At 35.7% G+C, this 27,860-nt stretch overlaps 1 protein-coding gene across 6 annotated transcripts; it reads left to right on the top strand.

The window, feature by feature from the left end:
• The first annotated feature begins 1,121 nt into the window (after positions 1–1,121).
• LOC132118227 (complement receptor type 1-like) lies at positions 1,122–27,860 on the top strand. 6 transcript variants are annotated; one of them, XM_059527913.1, is made up of 15 exons: positions 1,125–1,222; positions 1,675–1,800; positions 2,597–2,639; positions 3,908–4,032; positions 4,328–4,424; positions 4,536–4,612; positions 11,933–12,127; positions 12,416–12,512; positions 12,625–12,701; positions 12,812–12,994; positions 24,450–24,644; positions 24,956–25,052; positions 27,112–27,188; positions 27,300–27,482; positions 27,615–27,860. In XM_059527913.1, exons 2-15 carry the CDS (start codon positions 1,728–1,730, stop codon positions 27,821–27,823), a joined length of 1,728 nt encoding a protein of 575 aa, XP_059383896.1. In that variant the 5' UTR covers positions 1,125–1,222; positions 1,675–1,727; the 3' UTR covers positions 27,824–27,860. The 6 variants fall into 6 exon arrangements, with proteins under 6 accessions (XP_059383902.1, XP_059383896.1, XP_059383901.1 ...); XM_059527914.1 differs by having other exon boundaries at positions 1,176–1,222; positions 1,708–1,800; XM_059527919.1 differs by lacking the exons at positions 24,450–24,644; positions 24,956–25,052; positions 27,112–27,188; positions 27,300–27,482; positions 27,615–27,860 and adding exons at positions 19,234–19,270; positions 21,169–21,617 and having other exon boundaries at positions 1,122–1,222.

Genomic DNA, 27,860 nt, shown 5'->3' with positions numbered 1-27,860 from the left:
GCCCTGAATCTTGATGACTAGCTGATATATTGTCTTAATAGTTTTATATTAATGATGTTGTATGTCTTGTATGTTCTTTTGTTTGTTTCCCTTTGTTTTACAAATATTACCTGCGTTAATTAAAATAAATGTTTAAATAGCATTTCTGGTAATTTCTCATTTCTTGTATTTTGTTATATTTTTATGCTATAAGTGGTGTTAAAAATTATTCTGCACATTAATGAGCCAATGCGTTATGTGGTGGGCTGCTGTGGGCCAGAAAGTCCAGGGCCGCTTTTTGGTCCCAGTCCGCCCCTGACTTATTATAGATGTACCCTAGTGATTCAGGACAGGCTAAAAACACGGTTTGGAAAATGGATTCATAGTGTACTCGCTTACATTTTGTAAATCTTGAACACAAAAAAAGTTACGGACCGCAGCTCTGATTGGTTGTTTCTTACCGGGAGCGGTCGAATTTCTGCAAATGGCAATAGGACAACTGGGAGGAGCCAGAGGAGCTTGATTTTTTCACAGATTATCTGTCTCATATTCTACTGTCAGGACATAATGACAGGTTTCACAAATACATTTTTACAAAAGTTACCTACTTCTGCTTTAATCTATTCATAAACACTGACACGTGTAAGTTGAGAGGCTTTCAGGACGAGGGCGTCGGGGTGCAGGCTACTTAACTATATTAAGATTTTTTTTTTAATGCAAGAATTCCCAAACTTTGTCAACTGAACCCCTTTGATCTAAAATATTCAATAAATACCCGCTGAGATTCAAATTTAGATATCAGTAATTTCAAACATTCATGTTCATGGTTTTCTGGTGTTACATGACATACAGGGAAATACAATTTATTTTTTCTTTTAATTATTCATTTATTCATTTTTTTTTTTTGTATTTAAAGAGTAACAGACATGAACCATTATAGTCTATAGCAGTATTGACAACAGCAGCAAAAAAGAAGCATTGGTTATTTTTAAATAATAGTAGCCAAATATTTTTCAAGCTGCAATGCATGCTGATTAAACAAACAAACAAAAACAAAAATTCTACTGCTACTAAAAAAAAGAATAGCCCTGTTCAAGCTACACTTCTATATTTGACTTTTTGCAAGTTGCTGGATCAGGTTACCAGGATTTATACTTGTGCACACCCATCCTGTTTTCCCCAGTCTTCATCTTTTCATGAGTATTGTTGAGGACACACAAATTATTAAGGACTCGGCTTCAGTGTGAGTAAAGTTACTTTTTTTTTTTTTTACTTTTAATCTGCCTTTTTAAACACTGTTAATCTTAGCATTAAGTTTTAGAGATTGTGTATTTTTGCTAAGAACACCTCTGGGTAAAGACTCAAGGAATTGTTCTTAAATATAAAATATTTACTGCATTAAAACTAATTTTAATAAATTTCTATTCATTTCTTGTTGGGTATTTAATTAAAAAGATTTACCTTTAATTCAAAAAGAACACTTTGAAGAGATAAGCCTACTATGTGCCATTTTAAAGTTTGTAGTTTCTATTAAAGGTTTAAAGAAAAGAGAGATATGACCAAACTCATGTTCCTTGTAAATGAAATGGCTTCAGTGTTCTTCAAATCCGTTTGATTCTGCATGAATTGTGGGCGTCAATAACATGCGACTCACCCTGAATGCAAGAATATCCCTTATAATTTGCTGTTTTGCTGAAAACTAATTATTCTGAAATTATATTGGGCTAGTTCACCAATGTTCAGAGACTATGGCATTTATGTTGCTGAATCTCTGTGCTCCTGCCCTCTTCCTGAGTCTTCTGAAAGCTGGGAGTATCAGAGGTGAGTTTGATACTCATTAGTCATTCTGATAGCTGTAATGAATGACATTTGTGACCCTAGACCACTACACCAGTCTTAAGTCGCTGGGGTATATTTTTAGCAATAGTCAAAACAACATTGTATGGGTCAAAATTATAGATTTTTCTTTTATGCCAAAAATCATTAGGATATTAAATAAAGATCATGATCCATGACGATATTTCAAAACTGCATTGTTGATTAATATGCATTGCTAAGATTTTCTCAGTATTTTGATTTTGCACCCTCAGATTCCAGATTTTCAAATAGTTGTATCTCTGCCAAATATTGTCCGATTCTAACAAACCATACATCAATGGAAAGCTTATTCAATCAATATCAATTTCGAAAATTTGACACTTAAGACTGGTTTTGTGGTCCTGGTTCACATTTATAATATGGTACTCGGTCTACTACACCATGAAATACACATCTGAAATTGTCTGTCTGTAATTTGAAGGAACAAAAAAGGGTAAATAATTGTAGAATTATTTAACCTTACCCTAAATAATTGTATGACAAATTTTGTGAGAAAATGTTTAAAACCCAAAAGGATTTGAGTTAAACACTTGACATCCAGCAAAAGACTCCACAAAAGATCAGGTATCTAACAACAGACTAAGGATTAAGGCAAACACCTTATGTATACATAACAAATACAAGTACTTTTTGTTATTTATCTGAATGGCAAAAAGTTGCCCAATGACCAATGCCCAATGGGTTATTGGAATACTAGTCTACATTGGATTAAAAGCATGTGATTTGTTCTTCTCCTCAGCCCAATGCACACAGCCAGAGGCAGACTCATCCATTAGTCAAAGGTAAGCGACCACTTTGGGCCCCCAAAAGACAAGGGGCCCATAAATGCTTTTCATAGAGGAGATGCATATTAAGCTGTGGACACACAAATATTGTGGTGTTCATTACGGCGGCAACTGTCTGCATGTCTGCATCTTGCTTGTGTATCCTTGTAGTAAATGAAATAAAATGCATTTGAAGGGCTGCACGATTATGACAAAAATCATAATTTTCGATTATTCCTTTGAAATTGTAATTGCGATTATAAATTACAATTAAATTAATGATGTTTACACTTTTGTTTTAAGCAACTGCATGCCATATTTTTATATGAAAATAAACAAGCTAAAAACACTAACTGAAAAAACTTGTATTGCTTTTCTATAGTATTAAGCCTCAAATGTCAACTAAACATTGGATTAGTTTCTCCTTTAAATAAAAAGGGAAAAATATGTATGGTATTACGTTATACTGAAACTAAAATGAAAACAATGGAAAAACCCTTAAGATAACATGTAGAAATAAAAAGGTATATTAAGCATGCAGAATAACATAAGTGGACTTTGAACGGTTATGTAATTGTGCCATCCATAATTGTAAACATGGTTAGAAATTTGATTAATTGTGCAGCCCTAATTTGAAGCTATTATTAAACACTGAGCAACAATGCGTATTGTATGTTTATTGTTTTAAATACCGCTTGCTTATTTGTTTATGAGAAGAAACCAAGTAAAGGACACATAGTTACTTTCCACACACACACACAGGCCTATGCACATATGTTCTTCATTTTTGGTTGATCTAATCATAGGTGTGTAAATGTATCATTTCCTTTTCATATATATATATATATATATATATATATATATATATATATATATATATATATATATATATATATATATATATATATATATATATATATTCAGTTTCATTTAAATTTGTAGTTAGGTAAAATAAAGGTTTTTAACGTTTATTTTTAAAGTTTAGTTGTAATACTGTTATAACCTGTTTAAATGTGAATAATGTAACTGCACTGGTTGGGGTAAAAATTATACATACATGAAAAATGTAGAAACATTTGGACACAACTATGGGGTACTGTTGTGCAACAGCAAGCATCACAACAGAGAAAAGAACCTCAAGGTTTATCTAGGTTAATGTGTGCAAATGTATAGGGCCCCATTCCTCTATTTTGCCTGGTATCCAAATCACTAAATCCATCCTGGTCATAAAGTCTTCTTTTGCATCAAGAAATGTTGTTAACAGAAGAGTATCTCTCGACTCAAAGATTCTCAGATGGATCCACTGTAACATTTGAGTGCGTGACTGGACACAAGCCAGTTAACTCAGGAGCATCTAAATCAGTTACCTGTCAGGGAACCCAATGGACAAATCTGGAACTCAGTTGCACAAGTATGTACTGTCATTAATTATGTTAAGTACCCTTCATCTGTAAAATCTAATTGAGATATGTGAAAGGATGTATATTATAGGTCAACAAGTCATAAAGTAGCTTAAAATTCATTAAATAGCTCAAAGTGGTTTTGCCACTGACAGCAGGAAGCTTCACAGTATCACACATTTCCTCTTAAAATCAATCCCTGTATCATGTAATAAAGCAACACTAATGATTATTTTATTACAGATTACAGTATTTAGAGAGCACTAATTCTAAAACAGTCAATTTCTTGAATACTGTACATTACAGGAAAATCCTGTGGAAGCCTTCCAGATTTTCTTCATGGGAGATATGAAATGACTGGAAATTTATTTGGTGACACTGCTAAACCAGTTTGTAATGAAGGGTAAGTGAAAGGCACCATCTTTGTGCTGGATTAAGTGTGTTTTAAACCATATAGAATTTAGATTGTGAGCTGTGTTTGAGTATTTGGTAAGAGGAGAATCATTGTTTTCAGATACATGCTAGAGGGTAAAGAAACAACAAGAACATGCAGAGATCAGGGATGGGATGGCCGAGATCCTGTTTGTGAATGTATGTCAATTCTTACATTTGAATCAAATATGATATTGAAGAGCACAAAACAATTTCCAATTTGTATTAAAAGAGCTATAGAAAATGGGCAACTTGAAGATGTTTCTTTGGAGAGTTATGATTATTTAGTAGCAGTCACCTATAGATGCAACCCAGGACTTAATCTTATTGGGCAATCAACACTTCATTGTTCTGAGGATGGAACCTTTAAACCAGATCGAAATGTTTTGGTAAGTTATGGTTCAATTGGCAGTCAAGAGATAATGCAAAAAAATCACTTATGAGTTTCTAACTGTTAATGAATAAAAAAAATATATATATAATATAAATATAATATAAAAAAATATAATATATATATATATATATAATATAATAGGTATAAGAGCTCAAATCAAAGATTGTAATAAAAACAGTCTAAAACTGCAAGTACTAAAAACATTACCAACTCCCCTCTACAACATTGAGGCTGGAGTTTCTCATGGTACACAGCACAACAATCATGTCCAAGCTCTCTCTCTGTTCACCCCAACTTCTAGTGGCGGCCATCTGAAATACACCTTTTTTCCCGCTCTCCCCAAATTGGAACATACCATTTTTTTTAATAAAAATCTCTTGCCTTTTGACTTTTATTATATGCATGATTTAGAGACAAGTTTAAGTAAATAAATACAATTAAAAATAGAACAAATAAACCGACACATTTGCACTAACACAGGTGAAACTTGTGATGGTAGATATTTTCATCTTAAGCCTCTCCAGGAATATATGGAGTCATTGTGAGTAAACAATCCTCATACTGCAATTCTCGCAGTGTTAATAATATGTGAGCTCATTATGAATTAAATTTTGAGCAGGTTTGTAAGGAGGCAGTTTAAATATCGTTAACTGGGAATAAAATCATCTAGATTTTGGAAAACATTCCTAAAAGTTTCACACCTACAACACACATACATTGATGCAGAAACGCTTGTATGTTATGTTATTGTATGTCTAGAGTATATAGAGACATCAACTCCTTATTATTTCTCTTTTTAATTTCTCTTTTTGCATGTTTGCCTTTATTATGATAAAGTAGTTTAGATCTGGTAAGAATTGAAGTGGAAAGAGAGAGGGGTGGGATCGTGAAAGGTCCTTGAGCTGGGATTTGAACTTAAGACGACCGCAGTGCACGACACTTTATTTGGCGTGTTGCCCACACGGCTATTGGTGACGAGAAGAATGTAAAGGTTTTAATAACATCAAATTTATCAATGGATTAATGAACGGGTCAGCAAACTTCAGCTGTGCATCTTGCATCATCAGCTACGAACTAAAACTTGATTCAGTTTGGTTACTTTCATAAACAGTCTTAAAGAACAATTGGTTCAGGGATTGAACATCCATATAGTGATTTACATCTGTGTCAGAGCCTTTCGACCATGCAATTGCTGATCTGTTCTGAGGTAATGGTGAGTGGTTTCTTTATTTGCTATTCATTGATGCTGATATGACATTATAATGCCAATATACACTGTGGCCTGGCCCCATGTTAACAAATTAGCCAGGTACCCGAGTTAGCCAGGTAACATTATGTGTGAACCAGTCATCTTGCCAGCTCAGCCAGGAACACACTAACCCCTGTTTCACACCGCAAGCGTGAGCGGCGAGCGAGCAGCGCGTCCGCGCAACTACACCGTCACTGCAGCAGCAGACTCTCGCGAGTATTCACACTGGAAGCGTATAAGTACAGCGTCAGAGCAGCGGCAGCAAAGCTTGTTCGGCAGAAAATATAACCATTTCAAACAATGTGTATAATTCTTTCAACATTTGTTTTTATAACAATCACGGACGCCGAAACCCCCGCTTCACTGGTCCCGGTGTGAATGCACTCATTGATTAACATGGACGCCGAAAAAAATACGCGGCGTATTTTTAAAAAAATATTTTTTTAACTATTAGTTACTTTCACCTGTAATGACGTTAGCAACTGATTGCAATGACGTATTGTCTTCTGTGCTTCTGGATGTGTTAAGTCTTTCCAAGGGGTCAAAGAAATCGAAGTTAAGAACTGAAAAGAAATCACCAAAACAACACCAGAAGCAGAATTTATCTGATGTAAGGGAAAAATGTCAATTTAGCTCAAAGGGAATCATTTAAGATTTGAAAGGGAATTTAAACAGAATCACTGTTTCACGGCTGATCACTGAGGCGCCCTGCGATTCACTGAACGAGCCATTTAACATTAAATCTGCACTGGATATTAATATCCAAACTATAGTGAAAACACTATTAATTAGCACAGTAACAAGATCGGCAGTTTAAGACATTAACTTGTAAGCACAAAACACAAGATACTTCTCCTTTCAATATGAATAAGGCTTTATTAGATAAATCTAAGACATATAAACTAATCTAACACATAAGCACACGCACTCAAACATTCACACAAGTTGCAGGAAGATAGAAAGTTAGGGAAGAATGAGTTTAAGAGAACGAAAATGTGAAGTCCCAAGTTTACAGCAATATGTGAAATTGCATAGACATGAACAGCCATCAATCACTTAATTAACCCTCGCATTGAGTTCCTCAATGAGGTTAAAATTATATTAGATACACCAGTATAGATCAGTTTGAAGGTACTTGCATTGCCTGTGTAAAGGGGTTCCTTTTGTTGTCGTTGAAAGGGGGTTTCCCGATGTCGCTGATTGGCTGGAAGTTCAGTAGTCGCTGAAGTGATGTATTGGGAAGCCCGTGGTTGGGCGTTGGCTGACGATGCGGAGTTGTGTGGCTGGTTGAAGTTGAACGGGCACTCGAGGTCAGACTTGAAGACACGGCGTAACAAAACTTAACTCAGAACACGAAACTCTCATACAGAAAAGAAAAGAAACTAAAGTAAAAGAACAGAAGTAAAGTTTGACAAGACTAGGTGGTGTTTCTTCTCAACGTGCCTAAGTAGTAGCAGGCGTGCAGGCCGAAGCATGCTGGAACTGCGCTCAAAGAACGCTTACAGGCCGTGTAAGCCAGAGCCCGGCCCGAGCCCGTGTAAGATGATATAAATTAAGCCCGAACCCGTCGGGCCCCATCGGGTCGGGTTCGGGCAAAGATATTCAGCTCTAACAGATTTATCCGGTACAGCGAATTTCTTTGAGTAGCAGTCCACTGTATACGTTCACTTAAAACATAACCGGCTGTGTTTACGAGAAAACTTGCAGAGACAATTATCTAAATTTAGATTTTGAGATAATTGTGTGTGTATGTGTTCATTCAGAAGTTACGATACGTGAAAGATGAATTAATCATGTGTACGCGCATTGTCTGAAATGCTGCTCTCAGCTTTGAACGAGTGAATCTTTTAAAATGCTTGAATCTGCAAGATTTAGAAACAAGTGCAAACAATCAACTTCGATCCGTGTCACCCCTTCAAGCAATTGACCAACGCAAATCAAGGTAGGAATTTTACATCACTATTCAAGATAGCCGTCGCCCGTCGGTCAGAGCGATGACATATTTTGTAGCCCGACTTTTTAAGATTTTACGTGCCCTGCACCTCAGATCTATTTAGTTTGTGAACCATTGGTTTCCACACTGGTTTCGTTCAACAAAATAAATGATTATTTTAAAAGATTGACTCAAAAGGATCATCTGTTCACGAATCGGATCATGAACTTTTATTACCGAGTCAAAGATGATCTATTAATGAACATCTCGAATAAATAAAGACTTCAAGTTCATCTGTAAAGCACATAAAGCTATCGTTTGATTTAATAAACTTCTATTTCATGTATGATTCATATGGATCTGTTAACTGAATCCAGAGTGTGAGTACTAGGAGAATGTTTGTGTCATGATTAGTGATGTCCGATTCGAGAACGAATCGTTCAATTTAACTGGTTTTTCTTAGTGAACCGGTTGAACCAGTTCACCAAATCGAACTGAATCGTTTGAAACGGTTTGTGTCTCCAATAAGCATTAATCCACAAATGACTTAAGCTATTAACTTTTTTTAACATGACTGACACTCCCTCTGAGTTAGTGTTGGGCGATATGGTCATTTTTCAAATCGTCATATCGTCAGCCCGTGAGATCGAAGATACACAATATTATCGAGCATGGGTGGAGCAAGAGAGAGACTCTTTGTTCTTGTCATAGCATAACTATTTGGTGTTTTAAACCGCGCAGGTGCACGAGAGAGAGCCTATGGAGTCACCAATAATCAAAAAAAAATTACTTTCCAACATATTGACTGATTTAACTAACGTTAAATATAAAAATACTGTATTTAAAACAGCTAGTTCATACATAGTCGGACGCTACTGTCATATCGCACGTCCGCATCTGCGCAGGGAAGTTATCAGTCTAAATGTTCTGCAAAATCAGTCAACGGTGAAAATCAATAGCAGATTTAATTTAAAGTCCAACAGTTAAACACTAATATTGGGCATAAACGAACATTTAAATATAAAGTATTTAAAACAGGTAAGTTGATATATTTGTAGTAAAGTTGAATTGAACTGATGCATCAGTCATACAGCGCTCCGGACCACGCGCCTTATGACGAGTCAGACGCACCGCCACAGAAACAAGAATGAGATGCATTCTAACATAACTGTGGCATTAAACTCAGTTAGTGAGGGCTCGTTTAATATATTGCACATACAGTATATAGGCCGTTTAGATTACTTGTTAAAGTGCAATGAAATACCTTATACCTGCAGATGATATATATATCTGTTTGTGGATGGAGACTTTGTAACGGCCAAAACTATGTATTTTGCATGCATCACATTATAGTGCGGTGTGCATGAAAATAATAAGGCGGCAGATTGAACTTATTATCCATAGTGGTTCTCACGTAGTCCTTCTACGTCATCACCACATAGTGTGTTTTATAAGTTAAGTGATCAGTCTTTAAGAAAAGGACTACGTGAGAACCATGCACTATGGATGATAAATTCGCTCTGCCGCCTTGTTAATTATTTTGTCTTTACTTTATTTGTGACACCAAGAAAGAGTTAATCTCTCATGTATGAGAAGAGCGCGTTGCCGTATACCAGCCATTAAATGTGTGGGACACCAACTCGACATTTTCCATCTCTTTCATTTCATGGATTTAACGAATTATCCGAGTCAAAGCGTTACAACTTCACCGACTACATGTTCTAATCCTCCTGCGCGTGCGAGGTGTGTGAGTGAAATGCGGGCAGTGAAATTAAGTGAAATAGATGGGCAGTTTAAAAGCCGAATTATAACAAGCAGCCTAATAAAAATAAAAATAAGTTATTATTATTATAATCTAATACATTAATAGGAAAATGAGCCTAATATCGTCTTGATTATCGACAGAGAATTCTGCTTATGTCGATATCTCTGACGATCGTCGATACACGATACTATCGTCTATCGGCACAACCCTACTCTGAGTCAGAATAAACCAATATCCCGGAGTACTTCATTTACTCAAACAGTACACTGACTGAACTGCTGTGAAGAGAGAACTGAAGATGAACACCGAGCAGAGCCAGATGACGAACGAACACGCCCACTGCTGGAGCAGTTCTCGTTCTCAGGTCAAGAACCGGTTGCATCGGTTTTCTAAAGAATAAGGGATGATTTATGAAATATCTGTGCTGTATTTATAGTTAATGATGACACATTCACAAATTGAGTTTGTAGTAAACAGAACATGATCACCAGTAGAGCAGCTGATGATACTGAACTGCAGCACGTGCCGGTTAGAGCGATTCTCGTTCTCGAGTCAAGAACCGGTTGCATCGGTTTTCGGATCATTAGTACACTGAACCGAAGACGGTTTCTTTCGGATGAGTCCGATTCGAGAACCGAGGAGCTGATGATACTGCGCATGCGTGATTCAGCGTGAAGCCAACTGACTCACAGAGCGTCTGAACCGAACTGGTTGTTTTGGTGATTGATTCTGTGCTAATGTTATGAGCGCGGGTAAACCGAGGGCTTGAATGAAGGGCAATCTGGCAAAATTTAAGTTAATTTAATAACAAATACATCGCAATGGATTATGTATAGTAAGTGGATCATGGTTTCTGCGCTGATGACACCTAATTTATTTATTTTATATCTTCAAGACTTAAATCCTCGTATATCATGCACATTATTGCTGTTACTGTATTTGGGTGCGTTGTTGCAAAACGTAATTGTAAACTTTTCATGATTATGAGGTTTTTAACTGACTAAAGTTATGATTACTGACTTATATATTTGAATGTTTGATAAACTTGATGCCATTACGTCATCGCCAATGACGTCATTACGTCGAGCGTAAAAGAACCAGTGAACCGTTTTTTTCAACCGGTTTATTGAACCGTACAGACAGGAGGAGAAGCTCGCAGGCAATCAGGGAGACGTCAAGAGATACAAGCCCTGGCGTTACATTTTAAAATACCAAATAAAAAATTAATTAATCAGAATACTTACTCCTGCTCACTCACGCCAAAGAACTCCCCGCTCAAGCTCACCGTCTCTGCAAGATTAACGATGGCAGTTTGCACGCACAGCTACTAGAAGATTTACATCTGTCAGACAGGTTGCTGACGTCATCAAGCTTAGTTTGAGTTTGCGCGTCAGAAATGGAAGTGCTAAAAATCGCTAAAAATGGGCTTCACTTGTCTCAATTAAGTTCCAATGGGGTCTCTGTGTCCATTTCTTTTACTGTCTATGATCACTAGTCGTGATGAGCATGAATCGCTCACTAAATGAACAGCTGCTGCACGCAGGTTTTTTTGTTTCAACAGAGGATCAGTTGCCCTATTGGTTAAAATCCCCAAACTGTATACTTAAATATTAAATTAATAAATGACATCAAAACAGGGGCGGATGCGTTATGATGTGGTGGCCTGCTGTGGGCCAGAAAGTCCAGGGCCACTTTTTGGTCCCAGTCCGCCCCTGCTTATAGGCTTATATTTTATTTTACTTAAAGGGATAGTTCACCAAAACCAAGAACTTTAAAACCAAGTAATCAACGAGTAATAATTTAACATCTTTGTGTTGAAACATAAAAGTTATTCTGAGACTTTTTCTGTTATACAAGAATCTTTTCTGGTATCTATCTTTTTCCCATTTTAATTTATGTTGCCTCAGTATTTTTCTGTTTTCAAATGTCATATCTTGAAGGCACTGTTCACACTGTTCTCAGCTTGCTCATGGAATAAAGCTAAGAATGAAAAATTGCCACTGCATTATTTTATATTGTTATATAATATACTCCATCATGGTTATCTATCTTTTGTTATTTGAATCTTAAACATATCATTATATATATGGTAAAGTAAATGTAACTGTAAAGTATATGTTGTGTGTTTATTTCCACAGCGAAATGCACACAGCCTTCTTTTGCATCAAGAAATGTAATTTTAACCGCAGAGTATCTCTCGACTCAAAGATTCTCAGATGGATCCACTGTAACATTTGAGTGCGTGATTGGACACAGGCCAGTTAACTCAGGAGCATCTAAATCAGTTACCTGTCAGGGAACCCAATGGACAAATCTGGAACTCAGTTGCACAAGTATGTACTGTCATTAAATATGTTAAGAACCTTACATTTGTAAATTTCTCTAAATTGCCTTTTGTCTAATTGAGATATGTGAAAGGATGTATATTATAGGTCAACAAGTCATCTCACATTTGTTTTGCCGCTGACAGCAGGAAGCTTCACAGTATCACACATTTCCTCTTAAAATCAATTCCTGTATCATGTAATAAAGAAACACTAATGATTATTTTATTACAGATTACAGTATTTAGAGAGCACTAATTCTAAATCAGTCAATATCTTGAATACTGTACATTACAGGAAAACCCTGTGGAAGCCTTCATGATTTTCTTCATGGGAGATATGAAATGACTGGAATTTTATTTGGTGACACTGCTAAACCAGTTTGTGACAGAGGGTAAGTGAAAGTCACATTCTTTGTTCCTGGATTAAATGTGTTTTAAACCATATAGAATTTATATTGTGAGCTGTGTTTGAGTATTTGGTAAGAGGAGAATCATTGTTTTCAGATACATGCTAGAGGGTAAAGAAACAACAAGAACATGCAGAGATGGTGGATGGGATGGGCGAGATCCTGTTTGTGAATGTATGTCAATTCTTACATTTGAATCAAATATGATATTGAAGAGCACAAAACAATTTCCAATTTGTATTAAAAGAGGATAAAAAAAAACCTGGATATGATTTTCTCTTTAGCGGTGAAATGTTCAGCACCTCCAGCTATAGAAAATGGAGCACTTGTAGATGTGCCTTTGGAGAGTTATGATTATTTAGTAGCAGTCACCTATAGATGCAACCCAGGACTTAATCTTATTGGGCAATCAACACTTCATTGTTCTGAGGATGGAACCTTTAAACCAGATCCACCGAAATGTTTTGGTAAGTTATAGTTCAAATGGCAGTCAAGAGATGAAGAAAAAAAATCACTTGCGAGTTGATTCCGGTTAATTAATAAAATACTTAATGATCAATACTCTTCTTTTACAATACATTTTCCAGATGGGTGTCCAACACCTTAATGCCTTAACACCAAATGTCAGGCACCTCCAATAATAGAAAATTGACTTTTAAACAAGATCTGCTTGTGCTTTTGCTACTTGATTGAAGTGGTGTTTGGTAACATGCTGTATTGCATGCCTTGTCAATTTCATGCACTTATTTTGCCCTTTGTTGTGTTTAGTAAAGCACGTTCAGTAAAGCATGGTCAGCTGAATTCAGTTACATTTTATCAAACAGGTATTTAAAAAACCATTAGTTGCAGCAGCCCTCATGTGAAGCAAATCCCTAGTAGTACTAATACTAGCAAAACACGCATCACACACTGTTGGCAGTGCCTATTTGCCTGTTTCCATTGTAATTGGTGTATTATTTAGTGATCACGCTATTAGTTAGTTGGGTCCTGTGAATGTGTTCACCATTCTTGATGAAAATAAAGTGACTTTGTAGCTCTGTTAAGACAAGTGCGTTCATTAGAAATCTTTACATCACTGAAACACTACTTTCTTTTCCTATTGTTTTTTGGAATTGCCAGTCTGCAGTAAACATAGCAGATTTCATTACATCTGATACTAGTCGCAACCTCATAGCCTGACAGACAGAGGACAGTGTTACACCTGAGCCCTCTCCAATAATTTCTCTTTTTCCCACACCCCCATCTGACTGGAAGAGGTGAAGGTACTGTTCTGCTTATCTGTACTGACTGGAATTTAAATTCTTTACCATTTCTGGGTATCAACATCTCCTTTGAATCACATACTTTGACTTACTATCACCCACCCCCTTAAAATCCATTTTGTAGTTGTTTAACGACCCCCAGCTCCACCAGGTTACTTCTTGAAGGAGTTTTGTTCTTCTCAAACTTCCCTGAAGATGGTACTCCTCTGGTTATGCTTGGAGATTTCAACGTCCACCTAAATAAACCTCAGGCTGCTTGCTTCTTTGGATCTCAAGTGAGTGTTAACTGTGGCTACTCACAAATCAGGTAACAAACTGGACCTTATGCAGACCTCGAATCACTTCATCCTCACTCTTAACCTCAACACGGTTCCTCATACAAAACATACAGTACTCCTCCTGACACAACTACTACTCCTCCACATACTTGACCTTGGCAATCAGATGTTCTCCAGGAACATCGTTCTAATCTCAGGGCTGCTGAGAGGGTGTGGTGCAAATCAAAAAATCCTCTTCCTTCTCTGCTAAGTATCCACTGCTTAAAGGACATACTACCACAACAAAATGAAGAATTTGTCTAACTCTTGCATGCTTTTTAAAATATCTTCCCTCCTGTGTCCTCCTCTCCCTCCTTCATCAACTCTAATGGTGTAAGAGACTCTCATGCTGCATCCAAAAACTCTAAAATGCTGCCTTCGGGGGCAGAATTCTAAGGCAGGAAGGCACCAAGGCACGTTCGAATCCAAATTCTACGTTACTTCCCGTCTCCAGAGGTACTTTCTTCCAGGGCTTGAAAACGAAAAGAAAATTCAGTCGGTTCACTCCGAGCAGAATCGATATTTTAACGTTTCTGTTCCTGCGTAACGTTATTTTTAAAAAACAATATTATGTGTCTATAAATTGCCTAATTATAATGTAACACACATTGTTTCTATGTGCAGGCTTTACAGTTCTTACCGTGTGCTAGGTCGTTGGCTTTGTTGGAAGGAGGACACTGACAGGGAGCTCGGCAGATCGTAACACTTGATTTATTAAACAGGTGAACATTAGGAATTAGCCACATCTGATTACACAGTGTGCGTCATCTCTCTCTCTCTATCTACCTGTCATAACTGCGCGGAGTGCACGCAGACTAGTCTCTCCCGCGATTCTAATCTCTGTTCTCGCGATATTACCTTCATATCTTATTTAAAGTTGAAAAATCTATCAACACTTTAAAGACATCAAAGTTTTTTTAAAATATTTATCTGTCAATATGATTTAGGTGAAATATATTTAGTGTATATGCCTATATTCCTTTTTATGTAAGCCTATATGGGTTCGTTTTTCAGTTTTCTCCATTCACAGAAGTGCTGCAGGTGTGTGATCTGTTGAATTTCACACTATCCTCAGATAAACTCTAAGGGCGATGCATTGCCATTGAGACTTGCCTATGATGAGTACACAGCTGCGAGGACATTTCACTCGCTGGCTTCAGCGTCACATTTGCATATGCGTCCCACTGAGCAAAAGTACGTCGAAACGACGTCTTTTCGACGTCTTTGTCGGACGTTGAAATGACGTCCCCTGAAGAGCCAGAATGAAAGTTTTTATGACATCTTTTTTCGACGTCTTTGTCTGACGTTGAAATGACGTCCCCTGAAGAGCCACAATGAAAGTTTTCGACGTCACTGAGGGTGTCCTTGAAAAATCTTCTCTGCTAGGGGTCCCTGGCACCAAAATGTTGTAAATGTCCAGTGCTAGTGGACAGTCTGGTGAGGAGGAACTGTCCTGTCGTCACAACATCTCTGTCTTCACCAACTGCCCTGAAACACAAATTAAATCTAAATGATTATCATAAATATATCATAAATTTAGCTTCACAATGCTCATTTTTACCTCTGTGGTGAAGATATGATCAGAAAATTCTGCCAGACTGATTTTTTGTCTTTAGTGAATCATTTCAAAACTTGATTTTAAAAATTATTTTAAAGTTTAAAGTGCCTAACTTCACATGATCGCGTAAGCATCCATGATACACCGCAAAGGCTGTTTTAATACAAGAACGAACACTTCACACAAGATAAAGTTTTGATAAATTATTGTTAGTGACGGAATGTATTTGTATTTGCCAGTAACGTTACTAAAACGTACCACTAGGTGTCAGTAGTGTTAACGTTACCAGTAGAGTGTGTAGATTATTAATCAGAATTTTAACTTTTTTTGTTGCTGTTCCCGTCCTGAAAAGTAGAAAAAATATATATACAAAACCACAAAACCGTTACTTTTATTTGATCAAGAAAAGTCACGGTTGCCTGTTTTAGTGACCAATTTTAATAACTAAGTTAAAAAGGATCATCATAATTTTACCTCATACTGTAAATTGAACCAATTTAAATAAACCAACAGGGATATGTACAATTACAAAAAGAGGAATTTGAAAATATATAATCTTTCTAATCCAAATAAATAATTTGAAATTTTAATCTGAAGTGAAATTTAACATTAGATTGATAAAACGAAGAATAAAAGCACATTTATGCTTACCTTTGGCTCAACACCAGTAGTCAGATGACCGTTACTGTTTGAATTTCCAAGTAACGTTAACGTTATTAGCTCCATCCCGTTGTGAAGGTTGTTCGTTAGTCAGGTATCTATGTAGGTTTATAAAGTGTCCTCAACGTAGCAATAAATAAATTAAAGGATGGCGGTATAGTTATATCTTCAGTCTTTTGTAATAAACTGAATTATTCTTCCGTCTTCGTGATTGTTTGCGCCATCACGTTTACTTTTTTTTCTGCCATCACGTTTAAGTCACTGACGTAACATCACGTTAACTCTCCCTCGTGGCGAGCGCACATACACTGTATTTCATTTCATTTAAATCTATGTTAAATATTTATTTTTTTAATATGATATAATACTATTTCAATTTAATTATCTATTTAAATATATTAAACGTTAATATATTTTAATCTATTTAACTTTAATTAACTATATTTCATTTATAGATCTAATACAGATGTAAACTGCGGTTTCTGTCAATGCTCCAGTGAAAAATACCACTCAAATAAATAAATAAATCCATGTAAGATTTTATATAGTCACAATATGGTACTTTAATTAGGCCTATGTTTTTAAACATTTATAGATTACATTAATTTATCACCTAAATGTTTCAGAGGAGTATAGGCTACATGTGATATTTAAATCAGAAATCAAAGGATTGCTTTGTGTTTATATGTATAAAAAAAAAACTTATGTCGATTTCCTGAACCTGTTCTGCACGTTCTACAGACGTCCAAGAAAATCCTTAGCCCAATGGTCAAATTTTGAACCTCATATCTAGTTTGACGTCCAGATATGAACCAGATTTGCACGTCGAGTAGACGTCCAGATATGGTCCAGACCGACCGACGCAATTTAGACTTGATCTGCACATCGTATAGACGTCTCATGTTTGTTGGGGTACTACTGGAATTTGTGAGTCATTGACAGCAAATTTCAAATATTAAATGGAACGATAAAATAACGTAATTAACCGGTTAATGGTGATTTCAAATTTTCGGAAATATAAAATTTGATTTCGTTCCTGTTTCTGGTTCTGTTCCTGTCAAAATTTTGTTCGTTTCCAGTTTTCGTTTCCGTTCCTTGAACCGGTTCAGAGCCCTGTCTGAAGTCATTTTGAAGTCAGCATGTATCCTTCGCTGTATTTGGTATCCCACAATCCTGTGTGTTCTGTGACTAACTTTTTGCACTATTGATGTTAGTTCTAGCGAGAAATCAGTAATATAATAAATATTCATTAAGTTATCACAAAAACTTGTTCTATTTACTAAGTCTGACTACTTACCTGTATTGACATAACCCTAGATGTTCTGTTGCTCCTTTACTTCATTTGATCACCTGCAAGAGACAATCTTCTGTTACCTTCAGCTAAGAGACTTCAATCCCATTACTTCCTCAAATTTCTCACCCTCAGACTATTGCCTTTCATCCTGGTGCCCGTTTGTCAAACCTGTTGCTTTGAGAACTTACTTCTGTGTTTCTGGCCTGTTTGCTGATAAATGGCTGATGACTTTGCCTCATTCTTCATTACTAAAATTACTACTATCAGTGCACAATTCTCTACATCACAAAAGATCAAACACATCTTGCCAGCAAACATACTCACTCACATCCTTCTCTCCAGAAGCCTACAAATTCATATTTCCTTTGATCTTATGGTTCGAGTCTTACCTCTCAGATAAGGTGAGTTGAGGTGAGTTGTCCATGTCACAACATCTAACTATTGGGGTGCCTCAGGGCTCAGTTCTTGGATCACTTCTCTGTCTATATGGCATCATTAGGTTCTGTCATTCAGAAACATGGTTTTTCATATCACTGTGCTATGCTGATGACAATCAACTCTACCTCTCATTCCATCTTGAAGATCCAATGCCAATGATAGCTGCTCAGATCTCAGCATATCTAATAGACATTTCTTGTTGGAAGAAGAATCATCACCTTCAACTCAGCCTTGTGGAGACAGAATTGCTCGTGATTCCAGTCAACCTTAAATTTCATCACAATTTCTCCATACAGCTGCCCCATTAACCATAAAACCTTCCAGGACAGCCAGAAACCTTGGAGTTGTGATTGATGATGAGCTAAATTTCAGAGATCAGGCCCTTATATCGGAACATGTTACTCAACCCCTTGTTCAAGCTCTTTTTCTGTCCAGGCTGGACTATTGCAATGCTCTCTTAGCAGGTCTTCCAGCCAGTTCTGTCAAACCTGTGCTGCTAATACAAAATGCAGCATTTATAGTTGTCCTGAACAAGCTGAAAAAAGTTAATATCATCTCTTATCTCTCTGCACTGGCTTCCAGTTGTGGCTCTCATCAAGTTCAAAACAGTGGTGTTTGCATACAGAAAAGCCACGGGCTCCGCACCTTCCTACCTCTGCTCGCTCTTACGAGTCTACACCTAACTTCATCCTGACAGCTGAATCCCTCACAACTTTCAAGAAACAAAATCTCTTCTGTGATCATCAAACAGAGAAAAAAATCTATTTCCTTCACTTTTTCTATGCTCTTTATATCCCTTAATATCTCTGTGTTAGCTTTTATTGTTTGAACGAATACTGAAAACTTGTATAACAGGCATCACCATCTTATGATGAATCACGTGTTTACCTGGAAATGGAAATGTAACTGGCTAATAGAATTTTTTTTTTTTTAATTATGTGGAACTTTGAATGTGATAAACATTTATAGTAGCATTGTGTTAGATTACTGTTGGAGTGTATTTGATCTTTTGTGCATTTAGCATCACAAAGTGCAGAATTAAGGAGCAGTGCATAGAGTTTGAAATTACATAAAGTTCTAATTATGCATAATGTCTTAACCCACATGCCATGGCAAAAGTATATTTTATGCTATCTGAAAGCACTTACATGACATTAAATATCTCCCTCTTTAGAAGGGTCTGTGTGAGATGGGATATGCCTTGGAAAACAAAGGTAAGTTCAAAGCATTCTTGAATCCAACACTATTCATACTGTACAATCTTAACGATTTATCTGTAAATTAATTAAGATATATAAAATTAAATATTTTAACCAACTCCTGAAGTTAAAAATACTCCTAAATTAACATTTACCCAGAATGCTGCAATGTTACAAAAATGTAAGATTGTAAGTTCATGGTAACAAATTAGTTCATTTAAATGCATACTGTATAAAATTTTTACTTAGTAGCATTTAATAATTTAAAAGTGTTAATGTTACCTTAATTGTTAGCTTTTAGACATATACTGAGTAGATATACAGTTTTATGGATGTTAGAGATCCCTATTTATGAGTGTCATTCAAGCGCACACCTGTGCCCTAACCTGGCAATATGTTTGACTATATAAATGTCTGCAGACAATGACAAATTATTATGGTGTCATCTGGACTTCTCTTATAAACTTATTTTTTTCTGTGAGTAACAAAACAAAACTTATTCACTGATTATCTTGCCTACCATTCTTGAGTCAAATCCTGTTCAAACTTCCAAACATTGGACACTGGATAAACGGCTTTTGTGTTGGTTTGTTTATCATGAAACTAATGGAGGAGCCTGTACCATGAAGCTGGATTAGCTGACTGGCCAGGTAAATTTCAGGTTAGTTTGCACCAATCCTGGGTTTTAGGTACCACTTAAGTGGCTTTGCTTTTAGCGGCATTCATTGCCATAGTAACTTATACTCCACGGCTAACCTGCTCCGGGGCAGGTTATGTTCTGGGTTAGAGAGCTCAACCTGAAGTTGGACCAATCAGATGTGAGAGAAGTGACAAAGGCATAAAGTCACTCCAGTTTATCTTGATCCAAATTAAAGGTCACTAATGCTAAAAAAAAATAGAAGTCTGAGTCATTTTATGATTTATGTAATTATTGTGATTCCTATTATTATTATTATTATTATTTATACTTCACACACAAGCAATTTTAGTTTAACAGTTATTATAAATTGTTTATTTGGCCTTAGATGTTCGAGTCTCTATCTCTATATATTTTCAAATGTATAAACTAAGTTAACAAGTTTCACTTGTCACTGCACTGATAGAGCAAGATTTTTTTTTATTTGTCCTTCATTTTTCATATGACGTTTAAATTTGTCATATTCTTCTCTTAACCTTTAGCAAAACATTTAAGTTTTGAATCTCACTGGGTCTCTGGAGAGAAGTAAATCAAACTGCTTTGTGTTGCAAGCCTCGTGATTGGCTGTTCGCTAGTGATGTCACACATTCATGTGCACGTGCTCCACAAACTCAGGATCAAAGCCTGAGTTGACAAAGAAAGTTGATGAACAGCATCATGGTACCAACAAAGCAGGATTGTAGAGGTTTGGTTTTGTCAACTCAAAACTAATCCTTTAACTCTGAATTTGTTCAGCTACCATCATGGTACAGGCCCCTGCTGTTTGCCTGTGACATATTTATGTGTAGTGAGTCAACAGGAAATTTCGTTATGGGTAGGAATCATTTACACCACTTCTAGGTCTTTCTCAATGGTAACTGATTGTTGTGAAACATTCAGGTTTTTTTATGATTGGCTTACATTCATGTTGCTTTGGATAAGTTGAGTCATACTCCACCAATGCCACATATCTCCTGCTTTGGTGTTATCTTTACTGCACCAAATCTGAACAGACTGAAGGCAAGATTTTCAATGAGTGACCTACACCTAACAATTTTATGGCTTTAAAAGACTTTGAATGTATTAAGAGACTACTTTGTGGTAATACTTTGTTCTTTTGGAAGTTTGGAAATCTACCTGTTTGTTTTAGTCTATAAAAAAAATGAAAGGCAAAAAAAAAAGTCACATTTCCAAGTTAATATTAAGTATTCATTTTGCTTATTTTATTCATTTTCAGGCATGAGAACAACCCTGCGTGAAGTCTTCATGGAGAAAATCTGTGACAAAAAAATGTTTCTGCTTCCAAATATATAGCCTACTGTTCATTTATGCATATATATCACAGATCGTGGGGTGACATTAGCAGACTTGACATAATGAGCAAGTGCATTTATTACTGTAATGTTTTAACCATTTAATAACATTACAAGCAATATTGTGTATACCTGTGAGTTGACCAAAGATTTGCCCCATGCCATGAATATGTGTATTATTTTAGGTCAAAGAATAGGCCAAGCACTTGTGTTGTTCACTTATTGATCTTCATCAAATTGATAGTTTCTAAGTCAAGGCTTCTGATTTGTCAATACAATGCTTAAATCCACAATATTTTCACAGCTATGAGCCACAAGAATTGTATTTAATGGATTTGCTTAATAAAACATTAATTGTTAAGGCACTCTACAATTGTTGTATTCATTCTGACAACACAGTTTCAGTAATACTCAAAAATCTGTTTTAATAACAGTAAAATTTCCTTATTAACTTCGTTTTTATTATTATTAGATTAGATTTCATATTAGATTCGATTTATTCTAAAAGTTTTTATTACAAGAAAGTTTATCATTATTTGCTATTAAGTCATCATAACGTTATAAACATTTATTCTTACGTTTCTCGTTATTATGAATCATATTCTATTTTGCACTGCGGCGGAAGATCAACCTTGTTCTATCAGGAACGGAAGCGTCGCACCCTCTTATAACGTCACATTGTAACGCCCTCCTTAGACAGAAATTGGGAAACGATCAAAAAAAAAAAGTGTTGCTCTCCACCCTCAGTAATCCGTTCCTGGAAGTTATACTGGTTTTTATATGCTTCAGTCTGAATCGATCATCGAACACCGGAGGACCTTCTAAAACACCTGAAGGTAAGGTTGATTAAAACACTGAATTTTCGCTTCTCTGTGTAACATTTAACGTTATAGTACCACAAGGCCCTCGCCATATGAGACATTATCCCAAAAAAGGAAAGAAAAAAAAAGATATGACGACGTTATTCTATTTTAAATGAAAGTATTTGTTATTTATTATATTTGACGTGTGGGGTTAGATTAGGGTTTCTGTTTTTGACTTAAATTAACATACGAGGAAGCGCAGTAACCATTACGCCCTTCCTTTCTTGTTACTAACTTACTTTCTTTAATCGTAACGAATAGCCTTATGACATTAAATTAAGCTTTGTTGATTAGCTAAACCGATTTTATGCGTTCGTTTTAAGCATTTTGTCAAGTAATGTGGCCTGTTATTCATTTAAACCCCATCTTGATTGTTATGCTAGCGGCTAACCGGTTTTGCTAATGGGAATCTTTCCTGCATATTTTTTTTTTGTTTTTGCACTTAACGTGTTGTCGTTTTAGTTATTCAAAAGTACATGTTTTAAAAGTGCATTTCTTTACGCTAAGATGTCTTTATATTTATCAGTAGCGAAAACAAAACCATTGGCCTTTTTTGGAGCTTGTAATCCACCGACATTAACAAGATGGGATGTAAGGTGCTGTGTCGCAGTGTTGCTCTTCTTGCTTATCTTATGATCTGTCAACATATCCGAGGTGAGTATATGTGTATAAAGAATTTGAACTACTATTAATGACAACTAACCTTACAATTTTGTGGCCATTGGTCTAAGTTATGCCATAGTGCTTTAGCTTTAAGATATCATGCTAGTGTTTAAAAAAATGAACCTTCATCAGATAACGTTACACAGAAAAAGAAACTGTAAAATGTAAATTTACAGTCTCCTGCTCCTGTACGGCAGTTCCATACTAAAATTTCCATGACACATAAATAGGGTTGCCAGATCTTACTAGGGAAAAACGCCCATATTAAGCTACTTAAGTTTTTTGTTCGTCCAGTAAACGATTTTATTTTTCCTACACCCCATGAAGTTTTCAGTGAATTGTGGGAGTAACTTCCACAGAAGTGTAAACAGTCGGATACTACCAATAAACTTGTTTAATGGTTAGCTCTAATAATGGCACATATAAACAACACCTGGTACAATGCCAGAAGATGGATAAGGGTATATTTTAAATATGTAAAATTTGAGATGCTTAGTCCATTACAGTGAGATATTTTAATTAAATCAGGATTCAGGATAGACGACCTCTTTTTTTCATATTTTTGCAGTGGGAAAATAATCTGAAGGACTGAACACAGAGAACTTAACAGAGGTCTTGAAACTGATATTCTTGTGATATCTGTGTCCTGTTAGATAAAAATATAGAATGACGGAAACTGTACATCTCGTTCGTCAGTCTGACGGATAAGGATTATTTGTTGTGCACCCTTAAAATCTGCAATCATTTGTTTTTAGTCTATTTGCGTGACACTTGGCAAAACCAGACGTGCCGCCCATATTTTATTAAAATGCAGTACGTTCCTTTAGACGGGTGGATAACATATTTCCATCCTAAGAATTGTGTAGTGCTGTAATATAATATTAGGAAAGTACACTTGGTGAGTTCATTCTCTGAACAAACTTTAGACAAGTGTATAGTGTACAAGCTTAATGTTGATACTAGCAACTAACAGTGCTTTGAAAACAGAAAGGTTTTATCTTAAAGCTTGGTAATCATAATCAGGGGCCTCAGCATGCTGCTACTGTACACAGAAATAACTGAAAAATGGTACTGATAAACATGGTACACAAACATTGAATTCCTTTGCTTCAATCATGAAATGGATGCATGAACCCAAAATTAATTTTTGCATTTATATGAGCCTGCAACAATATACTCGGGCTGTTCATTGATGCCCTTGTAATGCCTTCAGGACAGATTTAATCATCACCTTAGCCAGCAGATGTGTTTTTTGTCCCTAGTGCATATTTATGTAACCTTGATACATTTTGCATTGATAACAGTGGTAAAACTGTATGAAAACAACTTCAGCACATGATTTGTTCAGTTGTAGTTAGCACCAGTGTGTGTAGCATTGGACATTGTTGTGTTTTTACCCAAACATTAGGTTAGTTTTAATGTTTGAAAGAGCTAAACTTGACAACATTTGGGCTGTATTTAAAAGAGGTAGGAGGGTGGATGATAAAATATGAGCAACAAATGAAATAAAAACTGTTCTCATACTTTAATTTGCTTATACAATTTTGAGCATTGAGATTTAATTTCTACCAAATATAAGCATAGAATGGAGCAGAACTTTTATTAACATTAAGAATGATGATCAAAATAGAACTACATCAGATTACTTTAAAGTACATGTTGTGTGTTTATTTCCACAGCGGAATGCACACAGCCTTCTTTTGCATCAAGAAATGTAATTTTAACAGCAGAGTATCTCTCGACTCAAAGATTCTCAGATGGATCCACTGTAACATTTGAGTGCGTGATTGGACACAGGCCAGTTAACTCAGGAGCATCTAAATCAGTTACCTGTCAGGGAACCCAATGGACAAATCTGGAACTCAGTTGCACAAGTATGTACTGTCATTAAATATGTTAAGAACCTTACATTTGTAAATTTCTCTAAAATGCCTTTTGTCTAATTGAGATATGTGAAAAGATGTATGTTATAGGACAAGTCATAAAGTAGCTTAACATTTATTAAATAGCTCACAGTGGTTTTTCCGCTGACAGCAGGAAGCTTCACAGTATCACACATTTCCTCTTAAAATCAATCCCTGTATCATGAAATAAAGCAACACTAATGATTATTTTATTACAGATTACAGTATTTAGAGAGCACTAATTCTAAATCAGTCAATATCTTGAATACTGTACATTACAGGAAAATCGTGTGGAAGCCTTCAGGATATTGTTAATGGGAGATATGAAATGACTGGAAATTTATTTGGTGACACTGCTAAACCAGTTTGTAATAAAGGGTAAGTGAAAGTCACTTTCTTTGAGCTGGATTAAGTGTGTTTTAAACCATATAGAATTTAGATTGTGAGCTGTGTTTGAGTATTTAGTAAGAGGAGAATCATTGTTTTCAGCAGTGTTGGGGAGTAGCTAGTTACATGTAATGGCGTTACGTAATTTAATTACAAAATTATTGTAACTGTAATTAGTTACAGTTACTACGAAAAATGAGTAATTTAATTAGTTACTTATGAAATTTTTAACGATTACAAAGGGGATTACATTTGAATATTTACACACATCCACATACAGATTTAACTGATTTCTTTCCCAAATTGCACTGACTATTGCACTGAGACATACCGCCCTAATAATTTCCGGGATGCGGAAATACAGTCTGGTTCGTAGAATCCAGTCATAAAAACGGAATGCCTAACGCTGACGGAATATTCCACATTTTGGATGACTAAATCAAAAGTAGGTCAGTACACTTGAATCAAAACATGACATGGACTAGTGTCTGTGAATATTAAGCCCCAAAAATGCAATATATGACTTGCACATTCTGCCTGTATGTGGAAATCAGGCGCGGACTGGACACCGGGAGAACTGGGACAATTCCCGGTGGCCTGGCAGCCGATTTTGCCCCACTATTTAATATCATTATTATATAATTGCCTGCCGAATGTACTAAAGCGATCATTTGCGAATCCGCCATTTGATAATTAAATCTCTAATAAGTCATGAAGTGTTAGTCATGACTCGCGCGCTCTCCGCGCCTCCGCCAAACGGTTTGGATCAGACTCAGAGTAATCAATGCGAGAGAGAGAGAGAGAGAGAGAGAGAGGGAGGGAGGGAGAGAGAGAATAGAGTGGACTGTGGAAGCGCACAGCAGGAGCAGAGAAGCAGAACTACTGTTCAGGGTTTTAGGTCAGTTTCATCTGTAAAGATGCTTTTTTGTCTTTGTTTTTTTATTTATTTTATCAAGCAGCAGCATGTTGCTCACCAGTCATCACTCAAAATACTATATAAAGGACATCATTATTATCTGTTGTAATGTTACAGTAGGAATTTATCTGCAAAAAAATCCGATTTTTTTTATAGGTTTAGGGGGAGCTACGACAGACAACAACACAACCCTTACGAAAATTAACATTTTAATATTTAACTATAAATCCAGAGAAAATGGTTACTATGTTTAAATGTGGTAACCAAAAATTTAAAATTATTTTACAAATGTATTTATTTAAAAATAAATACAAATCCATTTGCAAAAAAAACAAAAACAAAACAAGGTTATTTTACTTTTATATAGGCTAATAAAAGCAAGGTTAATTTTTGTAAGGGAAAAAGTATTGTAGAGTATTGTAAAGTATAGTTTTGTTCAATCTTGAGTATTAAAGTCATGAGAGAGATGGATAACAGGGCAAAATAAAGAGACTGAAGAGAAAAATGGAAGTGAAGGTGCAGTTCAGGAGAGAACTTTTAATTATTTTGCATGTCCCCAAATTAAAGATTTAAACCTTTTTTTTATGTCAGATCCATACAAAAAAATAGTTTTGTCCATGAATTTGTTTGTATGAGTTAGAATTTTCCAGTCTGAATTTTTTTCCCAGTCCGCCCCTCCTGTAAATGAATGGCAAAGACATGGTTTTATTTACTACACATAGGCCTACTAAAGCTCGCAGTGTTTTCAACCTCTGCCGCCTCAATATAGGAGTACACGAGCACATAAACATAATTTCTAGAACTGCTTTGTGTCACTTAATGTGCATTTTACTTATTTTGAGAAAACTATCATCATATACAAAGAGACAGCAGTTTAAAAAAAACACCAATGTTTCATGAGTTTAGTACACAGAATACGTCACATGCTTATTAGATAACTGTATTTAAGTTGATGTATATGCTTTTATTTATTATTATTTAATTTTCACAAATTTAGAAAAGTAATCAAAAAGTACTCAAAAGTAATTAGTTAGATTACTTTAATAAAGTAATTGAAAAAGTTACACTACTATTACATTTTAAACAGGGTAACTTGTAACTTTCCAAAGTAACCTTCCCAACACTGGTTTTCAGATACTTGCTAGCGGGTAAAGAAACAACAAGAACATGCAGAGATGGTGGATGGGATGGCCGAGATCCTGTTTGTGAATGTATGTCAATTCTTACATTTGAATCAAATATGATATTGAAGAGCACAAAACAGTTTCCAATTTGTATTAAAAGAGGATTAAAAAAAAACCTGGATATGATTTTCTCTTTAGCGGTGAAATGTTCAGCACCTCAAGCTATAGAAAATGGAGATCTTGTAGATGTGCCTTTGGAGAGTTATGATTATTTAGAAGCAGTCTCCTATAAATGCAACCCAGGACTTAATCTTATTGGTCAATCAACACTTCATTGTTCTGAGGATGGAACCTTTAAACCAGATCCGCCAACATGTTTTGGTAAGTTATAGTTCAAATGGCAGTCAAGAGATGAAGAAAAAAAATCACTTGAGTTGATTCCAGTTAATTTATTAAATAGTTAATGATCAGTACTCTTCTTTTACAAAACATTTTCTTTTCTTTTTTTCCCAGATGGGTGTCCAACACCTAAAGTTCCTAATGCAAAAAGAATTGGTGGAAAATCGCCCCCCTACAAATTGAATAACTTCATAGAATATGAATGTGAAAAAGGCTATACAATGCAAGGAGAATTTTCTATTACGTGTCGAGAAAATGGATGGGATCCTGAACCACCAAGTTGCAATGGTAAGACTGAATTGATTTATTTTATTAATGCTTGACTGTATGCTGTAAAGGAACAGTTTAGCCAAAGTGTAA

This window comes from Carassius carassius, chromosome 37 (genome assembly GCF_963082965.1).
Source record: "Carassius carassius chromosome 37, fCarCar2.1, whole genome shotgun sequence".
Lineage (NCBI taxonomy): Eukaryota > Metazoa > Chordata > Actinopteri > Cypriniformes > Cyprinidae > Carassius > Carassius carassius.
This window is presented reverse-complemented; position numbering and strand designations above follow the sequence as displayed.